This window comes from Saccopteryx bilineata, chromosome 11 (assembly GCF_036850765.1).
Source record: "Saccopteryx bilineata isolate mSacBil1 chromosome 11, mSacBil1_pri_phased_curated, whole genome shotgun sequence".
NCBI lineage: Eukaryota > Metazoa > Chordata > Mammalia > Chiroptera > Emballonuridae > Saccopteryx > Saccopteryx bilineata.
This window is the reverse complement of record NC_089500.1, coordinates 48,035,177-48,050,907: the sequence shown is the minus strand read 5'-3', so window position 1 is coordinate 48,050,907 and position 15,731 is coordinate 48,035,177. Positions and strand designations below refer to the sequence as shown.

Sequence of the window (15,731 nt, the reverse complement as noted above, 5' to 3'; positions counted from 1 at the left end):
CTGTGCCTGTTTTTTTCTCTATCTCTTTCACTCTAAAAAAAGTTTTTTCTTTTTCTCTGATGCTTCCTTTTTAAAATTTTATTGGGGTAATATTACATTGCTTACTAAGATTCTCTAAGTTAGAAGTATATATATAATTCTATGAATTCTATGATATATCATCTGCATATTGCATTGTGTGCCAACCACTCAAAGGCAGATCTTCTTCACTCGTATGTGGGATATAAAACTGAAAGGAACAAATATACAAACAAGAAAAACAAAAAGTCATAGTCACAGACAATAGTATGGCAGTTACCAGAGGGAAGGGGGAGTAGTAAAGGGTAAAAGGGGTCAGATATGTAGTGACAGATGATGATTCCTTTTTTGTCTTTTTTTTGTATTTTTCCGAAGTTAGAAGCGGGAGGCAGTCAGACAGAGTCCTGAATGCCCCTGACCAGGATCCATCCAGCATGCCCACCAGGGGGCGATGCTCTGCCCATCTGGGGCATTACTCCATTGCAGCTGGAGCCATTCCAGCGCCTGAGGTGGAGGCCATGGAGCCATCCTCAGCGCCCGACCTAACTTTGCTCCAGTGGAGCCTTGGCTGCAGAAGGGGAAGAGAGAGACAGGGAAGAAGGAGAGGGGTAGGGGTGGAGAAGCAGATGGGTGCTTCTCCTGTGTGCCCTGGCCAGGAATCGAGCCTGGGACTTCCACATGCCTGGCCGATGCTCTACTGCTGAGCTAACCAGCCAGGGCTGATGATGGTTCCTTTTTATGATATCCTGTTATTATTTTATGGTTATATTATTTTGTCTCTATAAGGATATTAATGGTAGGATTTTTTTGGAATTTTTATCATATTTATACATACATTTTATCATAGTGTACATTTCTTCCAGATTGCTCTGTCTGGTTTCTTTTTTTTTCATCTTTGTCTTTTCATGTTAGAGGCTTTGTCAGATGTCTAGTGATCCTTGGCTGTCTTATATATATGAATGGAACATTATAAAGGTTAATTAGAATCTCTTTGTTTTGGTGACTTTTGTGAACTCTGACTGTCAATTTTGGCTGATGTTGTTGACCTGTTCCAATGAGGACCTTCTAGAATCAGGATCATTAATTTTTTCTTCACTGGTACTATTTCCCAAGAAGAACCTCCCAATCTTTAGCATGGAGGGTACAATTTGATTGGGAAAAGCGGACCAAGTATCTGAACATTCAAGTTGTAAATTTTACCTCTTTTCCTGATTTCATTATAGTTCCCTCATCTCAGCTGTTCCTGGTGTCCTCTTCACAAGATACCTTTTGTTTTAACTTCTCTGAGTAATAAATCTTTGTTCTTCTGCTGTGAAAAGGGAGGGACAGTCATCCAACTCTGTGGGGGACCTTGGAAGTCCAACTGCCTTTTTCTTTACCTACCACACAAATCACCCATTTAAAGTGTGTGATTATTCAGTGGGAATTTCTTTTTTTTTTTCCTTTTGTATATTCAGAGGTTTTGCAATCATCACAGTCAACTTTAGAACATCGTTATTCCAAAAAGAAACCCCATACCATTAGCAGTCACTCCTCATTTTCTCCCCAAACTCAAGCCCTAAGAAATCTTTAATCTGCATTGTGATTCTATGAATTTGCCTAATGTAGAGATTTTATATAAATGGAATTTTACAGTATGTGGTGTTTTGTGACTGACCTCTTTTACTTAGCATAATGTTTTCAAGTTTCCTCCATTTTGTAGCATGTAAGAGTAATTCCTCCCTTTTTAATTGCTGAATAATATTCTACTTTATGGATATACCACAATTTATACATATTTATCCATTCATTAGTTCATGAGCCTTTGGGTTGTCTCCACTTTTTACAATAATGAATAATGCTGCTATAAGCATTCATGTACAAGTTTTGGTGTGGACATATATTTTCATTTCTCTTGCATATATTTCCAGGATTATATGATATCTCTATGTTTAGCCCTTTTGAGGAACTGCCAGACTGTTTTCCAAAGTGGCTATGCCATTTTGCATTCCTACAAACAGCATTGAAGGGTTCTAATTTCTTATATATTCACCAACACTTATCTATCTTTTGCATTATTGTCAATTCCTCCTTAACTATATGTTCAACCAGTCATCCTATTTTAGCCTCACTTTTATTCTCCTTTCCGAGTGACCTGGGTTCCAAATTCCTAAGCCTTTTCAGAATTCTTTGTTTTATAAATTATTGCTTCTTAGCTTTCTCTGTTGCTAGCACAGGGTTCAGTTTCTTGCATCTGTGTGGTCAGTGACTGTCACTGTGTGGCAGTAGCCCACAGACTGGCTACTCACAAGCTGTAAGACCTTAGGCCAAACTATGTAACTTCTCTCAGCCTCAGTTTTCTTATTCATAAAACAAAAAAAAATAATGAATGGGAAGTACCTGACATTCAGTAGTTATTGACTAAATATTCTCTCATCTTCCCCAAACATGATGGCCATTCAAAAAGAGCAAGATTTAATCTCTTTCCTTCAAGACTTCATCGGAAGCCCTGGCCGGTTGCCTCAGTGGTAGAGCGTCGGCCTGGTGTACAGGAGTCCCAGGTTCTATTCCTGGCCAGGGAACACAGGAGAAGCACCCATCTGCTTCTCCACCCCTCCCCCTTTCCTTCCTCTCTGTCTCTGTCTTCCCCTCCCGCAGCCGAGGCTCCATTGGAGCAAAGTTGGCCCGAGCGCTGAGGATGGCTCTATGGCTTCTGCCTCAGGTGCTAGAATAGCTCTGGTTGCAACAGAGCAACACCCCAGATGGGCAGAGCATCGCCCCCTGGTGGGCATGCCGGGTGGATCCCAGTCGGACGCATGTGGGAGTCTGTCTGACTGCCTCCCCGTTTCCAACTTCAGAAAAATACAAAAAAAAAAAAAAGACTTCATTGGTGAGTGGGAGAGATAGACAAACAAGTAATTCTAATCTGTTTAATTTTCAACAACTATTGAGTGCCTATAATGTCCCATTAATGTACTAGTTGCCGAGGATTACAATGTGACAAGTTTCCTGTTTTCAAATGGCTTTCTGTCTGGTGGAGTCAAAACCAGAATTGAAATATAAGGCCGAGCTAAGTGCTGTCACACTGGTACAAAGGAAGTGAAAGGAAGTGTAGGGGAAGGAAAGGTAGTTTCTAATCTGGGGGTATCGCACAGCTCAGTCCACAGATTGATTAGAACATTTTAATGTGTATAACTCTCAACTCTCCAAGTCAGCTAAACTAGACTCCCCTTGAACTCATGCTAGTCTGAAATAGCAAGGCTCAAAGAATAAATCAGCTACAGAATTCCATTCAACATTCTCTATCGCAAAACCTCTAGTGAATGTGGCTCTGTGCCAGTTACCAAGGAAAGTAAAAAATAAAAAATCACATTTGGAAATAGGCAAGCAAAAGACATTGTAGCTCATAGGTATTAAAGTGAAAATGCTGAAAGTACAGCTGTGGAAACCAAGAAAGTCTGTGCTTGTAGATTGAAATTAAACACATTTTGTTATTCAGTGTGTGAAGTTACTTCTTTCCTGCAGACAAATAGCTATCGGAGCAGGGATCGTTAAGGCCATTGCAAGACTTAGAGGCCTTAAATCCTCAGCAAGTCCTTGCTTGTGTAGGAGGGTAGCAGTTATGTGGCATAGACAGTGTTAGAAATAGACCTTGAACAGTGCCAAATTGCTAAAAGGGCTGGATATCCTCTAGGAGAATATCCTTATTTGAGTATTTTACCTTTGCAGGTTCCCTATACCAGTGGTCCCCAACCCCCGGGCTGCAGACCATTTGGTACCAGTCCACAAAGAAAGAATAAATAACTTACATTATTTCCGTTTTATTTACATTTAAGTCTGAACAATGTTTTATTTTTAAAAAGTGACCAGATTCCCTCTGTTACATCTGTCTAAGACTCACTCTTGATGCTTGTCTCTGTCACATGATACATTTATCCATCCCACCCTAAAGGCCGGTTCATGAAAATATTTTCTGACATTAAACCGGTCCGTGGCTGAAAAAAGGTTGGAGACCACTGCCCTATACCACAAAGACAATGGGGGATATACTTAGCTTGGGTCTACTCAGTGTGAGGGAAAGGCTTCGAGAACAGAAAATAACATTCCACATAACATCAGGCTGTTTGTCTTTCTCAAACCTGTCTGTCAGCCATTGTGAGCCCCATCATTGCTTTGTGTCTTTTCAAATATCCGCGCATTGGGAGCACCTGACCTCTCATCCTGTCTCCTGTGGCTCTTTAGCTTGACGTGGATTCCCCACACAGTCAGCCCCATCAGCTCTTGCCTCTTCCTCATTCTCAATTCCCTAAATGCCCAACCCTATCACCAGCCTGACTTGGCTATTTATCAACTGAACAGCTGGGAAAATTCAGCAGAGGGGTTCTGGGGAACACCTATACTAATGAACTGTTATACTAAATATTACCTGCCCAACTCGACAGCTTTTAAGGATATCAAAAAGGATTCTGAGGTCAACTTTGAAAGCATTGAATAAAACAAAGTTATGCAGTGTTTTTTCTTTGTCTCTTTCTTAGCTCTTCTCTGGGTCTCTAATAGTTCCAAGTCCATTATGAATTTCTAAGAAAGGATAAAGTATGCAGTGTTTCCCAAATTCTCTCTTTTTGCTTCAAAAAAATTAATAATAATAATTAAGAAAGACGGATTTAAGACACTTCTCTATGAGATCTTCCTGATAATCCCAGTTAAACATTACTTGTGGTGCTTTACTTGTATCTCTAATGTCTCATACAGTGTGTCCGTAAAGTCATGGTGCACTTTTGACCGGCCACAGGAAAGCAACAAAAGATGATAGAAATGTGAAATCTGCACCAAATAAAAGGAAAACTCTCCCAGTTTCATACCTATTCAGTGCAGTTCGATGTGGGCTCACACACAGACTTTTTAGGGCTCCTTAGGTAGTTATCCCGTATAGCCTCTACAGACTCGTCACTGACTGATGGCCTACCAGAACGAGGTTTCTCCACCAAACTGCTGGTTTCCTTCAACTGCTTATCCCACTGAGTAATGTTATTCCTATGTGGTGGCGCTTCGATATTCACGTTGCACTTTGGTCACGGATTCGAATTTAGCGAGCCACAGAACACACTGAACTTTCCTCTGTACCATCCGCATCTCGACTGGCATGGCCATGGGCTGATCCGCTGTATACACGGTGTTACGTCATCATCTGCGCATGCGCACATGCTGCCACATCATCCTACAGAAACTGGGAGGGTTTTTCTTTTATTTGGTGCAGATTTCACATTTCTATTGTCTTTTGTTGCTTTCCTGTGACCGGTCAAAAGTGCATCATGACTTTATGGACACACTGTATAATTTTCTATCTGATTTTAGAGTTGGGTGAGAGAGAAATTTTTATTCTTTTAGTAGCTGCTTTAAGAATTCCTAATTCTCTTTGGATGAAGATTAAGACAAGAAGCAGAAAATCTTCCTTGAGTTCTATGAGGGGGTCGCCTGTAAGGCCTTTATTTTCTTGACACACCCTCCCCCTGCCCATGAGTTTGGGCATGTTAATTTGGAAGGCAAAGCTGAACTGCTTTAATAACAAAAATACGCGATATTTGGAGTTCCCAGGGAAATTTCAGGAAGGAGAGGAGTCAGTCAGACTAAATGCTGCATGGGATAAAGATCACAGAGGAAAAAGAAGACAAACAAACAAACAAATGGTGAGCCTGCTGAAAAGAAGCTTTGGGGGAGAACGGACATTCCAAAAGGAAATTTTAAGCTGTTTGTTACTGGGGATGCAGCATAAACTGCTCTTTTGTCTCCTCCGTGAAATCTTCAGTGATGCCTCCTTGGCCCACAGCATTGTGTGTGACTAGATTCTTCTGCAGATTGGGCACAGCAGTGGTAGGGCTGGAGCTGGCAGGAGAAGCTGACATCTGGGTGGCATTGTTACTTGTGTTCATTCTCATCAACTCCCCTAGGCTATAAGCACTTATTGAATAAATTAATAAGTAAATGCATGGGTTCTAAGCAGAAGCAGCAGATAAGGATTTCTCTTTAACTGAGACTAGGCCAGCTGCTCAGCCATTAGTGGGATAGAATTACCTAGTAAAGCAGGCACATGATAGGAGGTAATATGTATTTATTTGTTGAATAACCAGTTACTGAGTCAGTGAGAAAGGTGCTGTTCTCTTGGTCGTAAGCATGCTCTTCCATGTAGAAAGCACTAAAGCTTTAATCCTTGACATCAGAAGACTACTTTAATTATGAACACCTGGCCCTCTAGATTTCCAAACAGCATCTTTCCCCTGTTCTTTAAATAAGGAAACAATGGTAAAATACAGGGCTAATACACTTTTCTATTAGAAGTAATTGCTCTCTTATATGTGTTTTCATAGTATTTTATAACCAACTAGTATTGTAGGGTTCACCACGTTGTATTCAGATACCATGCATCCTTGATTTCTCCATAACACTTCAAGGTTTAGATATAGCGAGGTCCCATGTTTAATTTTGGGGCTGAAAAGATGATCACAGAGACTTTATTTTCTCTGTTTGCCTCTCTTCCTTGAAAGCCTACTGGCTTCTCGAGGGAAGAGATCACATCTCACTCTCTTCTGAAGCCCCACTGCCTGGCTTCGTAGTGTGGTTCATAGTAAGTGGTGATTCAATGCTTTTTTTTCTCTTTCTTTTCCAAGTGAGAGGAGGAGAGATAGACAGATTCCCGTATGCACCCCAACTGAGATCCACCTGGCAACCCTTATCTGGGGCCATGCTTGCAACAGAGCTGTTTTTAGTACCTGAGGCTGGCGCTCCTGGGAGCCATCCTCAGCACCCAGGGCCAATGCACTCGAACCAATTCAGCCATGGCTGCGGGAGAGGAAGAGAGAAGGGGAAAGGGAGGAATGGAGAAGAGATGGTTGCTTCTCCTGTGTGCCCTGACTGGGAATTGAACCTGGAACATCCACACAGTGGGCCAACACTCTACCACTGAGCCAGCTGGCCAGAGCTATTGAGTCAATGCTTTTGAACTGAATTGCTTATGGGTAGAAAAGCTGGGTGCTGGTGCAGTAATGGTGACCAACTCAGGAATAATTAGGGCTCCCTGAAAAGACCTGGTCTTGACACCTTTACTTGTCATTAAAAGTGGCCTTTAACTGCACAACTAATTGCCAGGACCCACACCTGGTAGAACAGTAAAATGAGAAGTTCTTTATTGATGTAATAAGGAATTGCATCATGTTCACATTAGAAAGGGGATTTGGTAGAAATCTTGGCTGGCATTATATCTCTCTTATTTCCACAGTGGCTCTAAATTGAGGAATTCCCAGAGCAAGGCTGTCTTTTGAAATGCATTTACTGGAAAACCATCTGTTAGCCCCAGTTATCCAGTGGAAGGAGAGTGGGGAAGGGTTTGGCTGTCATTGCAGGAGTCATGCTGGGCTCCTGGTATGACACAGTTGGTGGAAGAGATGACCACAGAACCCAGCATCTGAAACAGAGGGCTGTAGGCTTAATCATGTGAAGATATTTTAACTATTTGGAAAATTATTCAGTCATTCATTCAACAAAATTTATTAAGCCCCTACTCTGTGACAGGTACCATTCTAAGCACAGAGGAGTCATTCTTTTTTTTTTTTTTAACTTTTTTTTTTCCTTTATTTCTTAAGCTGGAAACGGGGAGAGACAGTCAGACAGACTCCCGCATGTGCCCAACCGGGATCCACCCGGCATGCCCACCAGGGGCGACGCTCTGCCCACCAAGGGGCGATGCTCTGCCCCTCCGGGGTGTCGCTCCGACGCAACCAGAGCCACTCCAGTGCTGGGGCAGAGGCCGAGGAGCCATCCCCAGCGCCCAGGCCATCCCTGCTCCAATGGAGCCTTGGCTGTGGGAGGGGAAGAGAGAGACAGAAAGGAAGGAGGGGGTGGGGGGTGGAGAAGCAAATGGGCGCTTCTCCTATGTGCCCTGGCCGGGAATCGAACCCGGGTCCCCCGCACGCCAGGCCGACGCTCTACCGCTGAGCCAACCGGCCAGGGCCGAGGAGTCGTTCTTGAAGTAAGAAAAAAGGTGTAACTCAAGCAGTGTCAGAGTGATGAACAGGGACGAGGGAGGTGTTTTGTAATGGGGGCTTGGCTCTAGGGTCTAGTTTTGTCCTCAGGGTGGTGAGAGGTGTAATGATGACACACACACACTACAAAGTTCCAAAGACAGTTCAAGGGAACTGAGATTTTTCTCCCTAGCTTGGCCAGAGGAAATGAAGAAAGATAGAGGAGAAAAGAAAGAGTGTGTATGTTTGTGTGTGTGTGTGTGTGTGAGAGAGAGAGAGAGAGAGAGAGAAAGAGAGAGAGAGAGAGAGAGAGACAAATGAGGATATCAGAGAGTAATATTAAAATAGGTGGTGTGACAGGGAGTGACTGGGTAGTGGTTGAGAAAGGCATGCCACAAGTCATAGTTTAGTTGAGACCTGAATCCGAAGCATGAAGAATAGGAGGCAGACCCTGTTGTCTTTCTCAGAAAGCGTTGGGCATTGCAGGAGCAGAAGGAAAGCCCCTGTGAGGAAGGGGAGGGTGGAGCAGATAGAGATTGCAGCCGTGGGTGTTGCGCTGACCCTGCCTGCACTCCTGGGCCACACCAGGGTTAACGCTGTCTTTTCTTCACCTGCAGACGACTTCGCAGAGGAGGAGGAGGTACAGTCCTTCGGTTACAAGAGGTTTGGTGAGTTCTGACAAAGCTCTTTCTTTCTCTGGGCTTGATCTGGGATACAGTAACAAGACTGTTACCGGACCTTTGACACATGTGAATGTGTGTGGCTCTGAGGCCCAATTCTGGTTGGAAATTGAGTTTCTGTATAACAGGTAGATGATTTCTCAGAACGCTGAGGGCAGTGGAGCAGGAGCTGTGCTCACTCAGGGGATGCTTTAATAAACAAAACATGGTGGGAAAGGTAAATCTGTGACAAGACAGGAGCAAAATTTCATGGGGTTCCTCTGTTTTGATATTTAGAAAACATCTTTCCTTTTCCCTCAGGCCCATTTATAATTCAGTCAGTGTTAGGAGACAGGGAGAAGACTTTTTCTAGAAACCCAAGTGCTCTGTGGTAGGCTGGACAGTGGCCCCCAGAAATGTCCGCACCCTAATCCCTGGAACCTGAGTGTTACCTCATATGGCAAAACGTGCTCTGCAGATGTGAGAGAGTTAAAGAACTTGAGGTGAGGAGGTTATCCTGGGTGATCTGGGTGGGCTCTGAATGCCACCACAAGTGTCTTTGTAAGAGAGCTGGAGAGGGAGGTCTGGCTGCTTGGAGGAGAAGGCAAGGTGAGGAAAAAAGCAGAGGTTGTGCTCAGAAGGTGGAAGACGGTTCCCTAACTAAGCCAAGGAATACAGGTGGCCACTGGAAGCTGAAAAAGGCAATAGATTTTCTGTTCGGATCCTCTAGAGTAGTACTGGTCTGTGGGCCATTTGGTACCGGTCCGCAGAGAAAGAATAAATAACTTACATGATTTCCGCTTTATTTATATTTAAGTCTGAATGATGTTTTATTTTTTAAAAAATGACCAGATTCCCTTTGTTACATCCGTCTAAGACTCACTCTTGACGCTTGTCTCGGTCACGTGATACATTTATCCGTCCCACCCTAAAGGCCGGTCCGTGAGAATATTTTCTGACATTAAACCGGTCTGTGGCCCAAAAAAGGTTGGGGACCACTGCTCTAGAGAGAGCACAGCCCTGCTAGTGTCTTGATTTCAATCAACTGAAGCAGATTTCAGACTGGAGGCCTCTAAAATTGTGAGAGAAAGTTAGTGCTGTCTTAAGATGCCGCCTTTGCGATCATCAGTTGAAGCAGCGGTGGGGAGCTGCTGCGTGCTCCTCTGCCTCCCGTTCTGCCACACGCGGGCTCTTCTCTCTGGGACCATACTCTTCATACTCTGCAGCTCGGCTTCGGACTGCCAGTGAGCACTGTGAAGTTCCAGAGACAGTTTAAGGGAACTGAGGTTTTTCTCCCCAGCTTGTCACTGTGCCTTGGCCAGAGGAAATGAGGAAGGATAGAGGAGAAAAGAATGAGTGTGCGTTTGTGTATGTGTATATGAGAGAGAGAGAGAGAGAGAGAGAGAGAGAGAGAGAGAGAGAGAGAGAGAGAGAATGAGAATATGAAAGAGAATGAATCCACTTCCTGTTGCTCAAAAAAAAAAAAAAAATCCTGGTTGGACTTTGATTAAAGTTAACAGTCCCCAGCTGCTCTGGCTCCCTCGTTACTTTAGCATTTTTCCTTCTGGACACACACTTCTGCATTTTTTTCCCTGGGAAAAAACAAGGCTTTAAAACGGGAATGCAGCGGTGCCAAGCCCTCGCTCCTCCATTCATACGCCGGCAGCGTTGCTGTGCTGACGTCTCTCTCCCCTCCCCCACGGCGCCTGCCTCTACACGCGCACCTTTCTGGATGTGTACCCTGCCTTCTGCTTTCTGATGGTGGGTTCACTGCAGGTGCTGGGTGGCAGGAGTGAAGATGAAACCAAGCATTATAGAGCAAAGGAAAACAAAACAAAAATGGAAAAGGCAGAAATAAAAAGGAAAGTCAGACTTGTCAGAATAAGGCAAAATGTTGACATGCCTACATATTTTGGAAATCAGATTTCAGGTATGCAGTTGGAAAACAGAAACTGAAAAACCAAGAGAAAAGTTGTTTTTTTTAAAAGAGTGACCTTTAGAGAAATGTTATTTAAAATTTGGTGACCATGTAACTAGCCAGATGGGTGGGGATTTGGTGGAAAATAAAATAAGCATGAAAAATAGTTAAGTTGCTGAAAGGATTTCATGTGTGGTGGTTAAATTATGTGTGGAAATCACACACTGGTGACTCAGAGGAGACTGATAATAGCTTACAAATACTGGACAGCGCAAATAGGGAGGAGTGAAGGGCATGATACCAAGTGGTACAAGTAGGAGAAAGGGGTGAAATTAAAATGGAAAACCTTGGAAGAGGCTATGAAGGAGACGTTCTGATGTTGAGGATTCTTGGATTGAGCTTTTAGACCAGGGGTCCCCAAACTATGGCCCGCGGGCCGCATGCGGCCCCCTGAGGCCATTTATCCGGCCCCCACCGCACTTCCAGAAGGGGCACCTCTTTCATTGGTGGTCAGTGAGAGGAGCATAGTTCCCATTGAAATACTGGTCAGTTTGTTGATTTAAATTTACTCGTTCTTTATTTTAAATATTGTATTTGTTCCCGTTTTGTTTTTTTACTTTAAAATAAGATATGTGCAATGTGTACAGGGATTTGTTCATATTTTTTTTATAGTCTGGCCCTCCAACAGTCTGAGGGACAGTGAACTGGCCCCCTGTGTAAAAAGTTTGGGGACCCCTGTTTTAGACAAAGTGACAGTTATCCAGCCTAGGGGTGGAGGAGAATTTTGGAAATAGAAGAGCCTTTGGGATGATTTAAACCACCTTTTAATTTTACAGATGAGGAAGGTGAGGCCCAGAGAGATGAAGTTCTCAAGCAAGTTAGTTGGGGCTGGAGTTGAATGCTGGGTCTTCTAACTCCCAGGCTCGTGTTGTTTTTTTTTTTTTTTGTTTGTTTTTTAAATTTATTTATTTATTCATTTTAGAGAGGAGAGGGAGAGACAGAGAGAGAGAGAAAGAGAGAGGAGAGAAGGAGCTGGAAGCATCAACTCCCATATGTGCCTTGACCGGGCAAGCCCAGGGTTTCGAACCGGCAACCTCAGCATTTCCAGGTCGACGCTTTATCCACTGCGCCACACAGGTCAGGCAGGCTCGTGTTGTTTTAAGGAAGGGTCCAACAATGAGGCTGAGGTGACCTGTCACCTTCTGTATTCTAGAGGGATCTCTGTGGTTCCAGGACTCTTCACATGGGCTAGACACCCAGTCTGTCCCCACCAGGGAGACCTCATCACTTTTGCAGGACCTAGGGCTCTGGATCTGTTTAATAGAAGATAAGTGTGTTTTCAGTTCCTAAGGAGTGGCCAGAGCTGGTTACTGAAGTCAGCAGAACCCAAGACCCCATTCCTTTAGGTATGGCTAAACTTTCAGCATTAATGGAGGACACAGCTGGTGTGAGGTGGGGGTGGGAGGCACCCGGAAACGATACAGCCCTGTAAGCCCTGCTACTACTCTGTGGGCCTCAGATGCTGCAACTGCCCAGTGAGCAGTGACACCTGCCAAGGCAGGTCAGTCTACCTTGCAGGCCTCTAGTGAGACTGAGATACCAGACGGATAACTGCTTTGAAGGTGCAACACTAGAAAAAGAAAGGTGGCAGGATCGCTCTCCTGAGATTTGGGATTGTCATCACTCTCTGGATGTTTTGGTGTAGCGACCGCTGCTTATCAGAATGTGACAGGGCTGAAACCTCATTCCTGAAGAGATGCAAAGGTGTGGTCTACCTCTGAATATGGCAATATTGTTGGCTTTTCTGTTTGCAAAAAGTAGACTGGATAACTTACAGGGCATAATTTATTTTTCCCATTTTCAGTATGTCTTGTTTATGCAAGCACCGAGGATGACAACCCGAATTTAGGCACTAGATGAACCAGAGGTGAATTATCCATAGGTCAGAGGGGCCACTGGTTTAGCAAATTGTTTCCTGGTGGCTTGTTTCCAAAGGTGTGCATATATAGGTATTTAGAAGCACTGGCCGTGTCAAGTCAAGGCCGTTTACATAATAATATTGGGCCTTTCGAATTCAGTCCAGTATTACAATAAAGAGCAAACGGGGATCTTCTCCAGTGACCTAGTGTGCTGTGGTATGACATTAGGACAGCCGTCCCTTGTCTGTGCAGGTTTCCCTTTTTGTATTTTGGTCTCAACCAGGTCTTCCCTTTTTCGTCAGCCTCTCTTTGTGCCATCCTTGTCAACCCCTTCCCCAGAGTTCTTGGCATGCATCTGAAGAAGAGAGAGGGTCAGACCCGGTGGCTCTGCCCCTGTACTTTCTCCTGACCAGTGCTTTGATGAGGAGGAATTATGAAAGATTAATGAAGTGAGCATTTGGAAATTTAATCAGACTCAGAGGGTCAGCATTTCTTGGCCTCAGTATACAGAGCTAATTAATTTGGGATGTTGCTATAGTTACAGTATGGAAGAGTTTGCCCTCTGGACCTTGAGGTACTGAATATTACTTTTTATTTTCTGTAGATAAAATATATGATATATACTACAATGATATCCTTCTGTTTATTTCCTAGTTACTGTTTTCTTCCAAAAATAGTGCACATAGCTCTGGAACTCTTTATGTTAGTGAGCAAGAAGAGGAAGAGAATTCGTTCATATTCTAAGGGATAAATATAAATTTATAAAGTTGGAATTTTTGATAAATTGATTCAAATGTCTTCTGAAACCTTCTGACTAGTCCTTTGATTAATGTGAATCTCTTCAAGTTAAAAAAAATTTTTTATTCATTAAAATAATAGGGAGTGGGAGGAAAGAAAATGTCGTGTAAGTTCTAAGGGATAAGTACATTAAAACTCCACTGAAGGGCCCTGGCTGGTTGGCTTAGTGGTAAAGCGTTGGTCTGGCACAGGGGTCCCCAAACTACAGCCCGCAGGCCGCATGCGGCCCCCTGAGGCCATTTATCCGGCCCCCTCCGCACTTGCGGAAGGGGCACCTCTTTCATTGGTGGTCAGTGAGAGGAACATAGTTCCCATTGAAATACTGGTCAGTTTGTTGATTTAAATTTACTTGTTCTTTATTTTAAGTATTGTATTTGTTCCTGTTTTGCTTTTTACTTTAAAATAAGATACGTGCAGTGTGCATAGGGATTTGTTCATAGTTTTTTTTATAGTCCAGCCCTCCAATGGTCTGAGAGACAGTGAACTGGCCCCCTGTGTAAAAAGTTTGGGGACCCCTGGTCTGGCGTGTGGAAGTCCTGGGTTTGATTCCTGGCCAGGACACACAGGAGAAGCGCCCATCTGCTCCACCCTTCCCTCTTTCCTTTCTCTCTATCTCTCTGTTCCCCTCCTGCAGCCAAGGCTCCATTGGAGCAAAGTTGGCCCAGGTGCTGAGGATGGCTCCATGGCCTCCGCCTCAGGTGCTAGAATGGCTCTGGTTACAACAGAGCAATGGCCCAGATGGGCAGAGCATCGCCCCCTAGTAGGCTTTCTGGGTAGATCCAGTCGGGCGCATGCGGGAGTCCGTCTCTCTGCCTCCTTGCTTCTCACTTCAGAAAAAAAACCCCAAAAATCTCCACTTAAGGAAGATAGAAATCTGGGAAGAGGGGTCAGCTCCCAGTCCTGCCCTTTAACTCAGGTAGAAATGGTTATAACAAATCTAGCTCATGCTTATCTATCCCTTTTATCTTACCAAAGGACTTACAAGCATAATTTTTCCTTCACAGCAACTCCTTCAGGTGCTGTCTTTCCCACTTGCTGGCTGCTTTTCCTTTTCTCGGGGGTGTGGGGTGCAGTGTGGATGCTGGAACCAGGTGTGTGGTTTTGGATCAGAGTTCCAACACTCACCAACTCTTTGACCTTGGGCACATTGTTATTTAAAATTGTAAAGTCTCAGTTTCCTCACTTGTGAAATTTGAGTCAGAATAGGCCTACTTCATAGCGGTGTCATGGAATTAAGTGCAATACTGGATTAGCATGGTTCCTGGCACAGCAGAGCATCCCGTAAGTGTTGCTCGTTATTCTGACCTTAAGTCTTCCCTCTTCAACTATTTTGGTCCTGCTGCTTGAACATGATGTCTAGGATTTAGTAGGTCCCTAGATACTTCTGATTTCCAGCAGCCTCATGGAGTTTTGTTCCACCACACCCCCTGCTTTACTGCTAAGAACTGAGAGGGGCAAGAAGGCCTGGGACAGTGGCTGTCTGCCCTAACCCCATGGCAGGCAGTGTTGGGTCTAATTGCAAGCAGCCCCCTGTATGTGCTGGGCCATCCTTCTGAAATCTGCTTTGCCTATTTCTGTGCTCAGGGGGTGGGGACAGACTGCCTTTGTTTTATGGGTTGCATTGGGGTCTCTTGTGTTATCTTTGGAAAATAATAGGATGTCCAGAGTTGGAACGATGAAGGAGCAGAAGATTCGTGGTTCTGCCTGTGACGACCACTGGTAGATTTAAGGGTCGACAGTGAGCAGCTGAGGACAGCTGGAAATATTTGTTGTTTGTGTTTGACTAGATTGCTTCCTTGGGGCTGAAGTATAGGGAGTATTTGTAGCTATGAGGGCAAAAAAGATCTGAAAAGTGGCAAACCGTGAAACAGCAACAAAAAGTAGTAGGACGCATTCTCTGTGGTGTCGAGTTCATCTTTTGTAAAAACTAAGTAGGAAAATTATTCAAACTGGCTGGGTTTTTTCTTTTCCCTTTCTTCCCTTGATGAATAGTTTCAGATTAGTAAGAAAAAAATTTAACAGTTTAACCTGCACATTGCTAGGCATAGGGAAGCAGCCTGAGAAATCCATGCTGAGTAGAGCCCAGCCCTGTACCAGAACACTCCTGCACCAACACACACACGCACGCGCCTTACCTCCTGTCCTGCCAAGTCAATGGCGTAGGTAAAATCATTGAGCTGTTTCTTGCCGAAAAAAAGGTTTAGAGAAACAACTGAATGTCTAACAGTGAGGACCACTTGGGCTTCTGAGAAGCAGGCAGCACCGATACGCTAAGCCAAATAGCCAGAAAGAAAGGTTCTTTGTGAGGCACATGGTGAGTTTCTGCTTTCGGTGCCGAGAGGATTAGAAGAGTTTACCAAGAGGATGCTGAACTGTCTTTGGGAAGCTGCTCAAGATAAACACTTGGATGCCTCAGCTTGTGGTT

At 44.1% G+C, this 15,731-nt stretch overlaps 1 protein-coding gene across 1 annotated transcript in view; it reads left to right on the top strand.

The window, feature by feature from the left end:
- Positions 1-15,731, top strand: part of COLEC12 (collectin subfamily member 12) — a 274,994-nt gene that overhangs the window by 35,278 nt on the left and 223,985 nt on the right. The window contains exon 2 of the mRNA XM_066247594.1: positions 8,630-8,680. Within this exon, the coding sequence (XP_066103691.1) occupies positions 8,630-8,680 (51 nt within the window). The remainder of the gene's footprint in view (positions 1-8,629; positions 8,681-15,731) is intronic.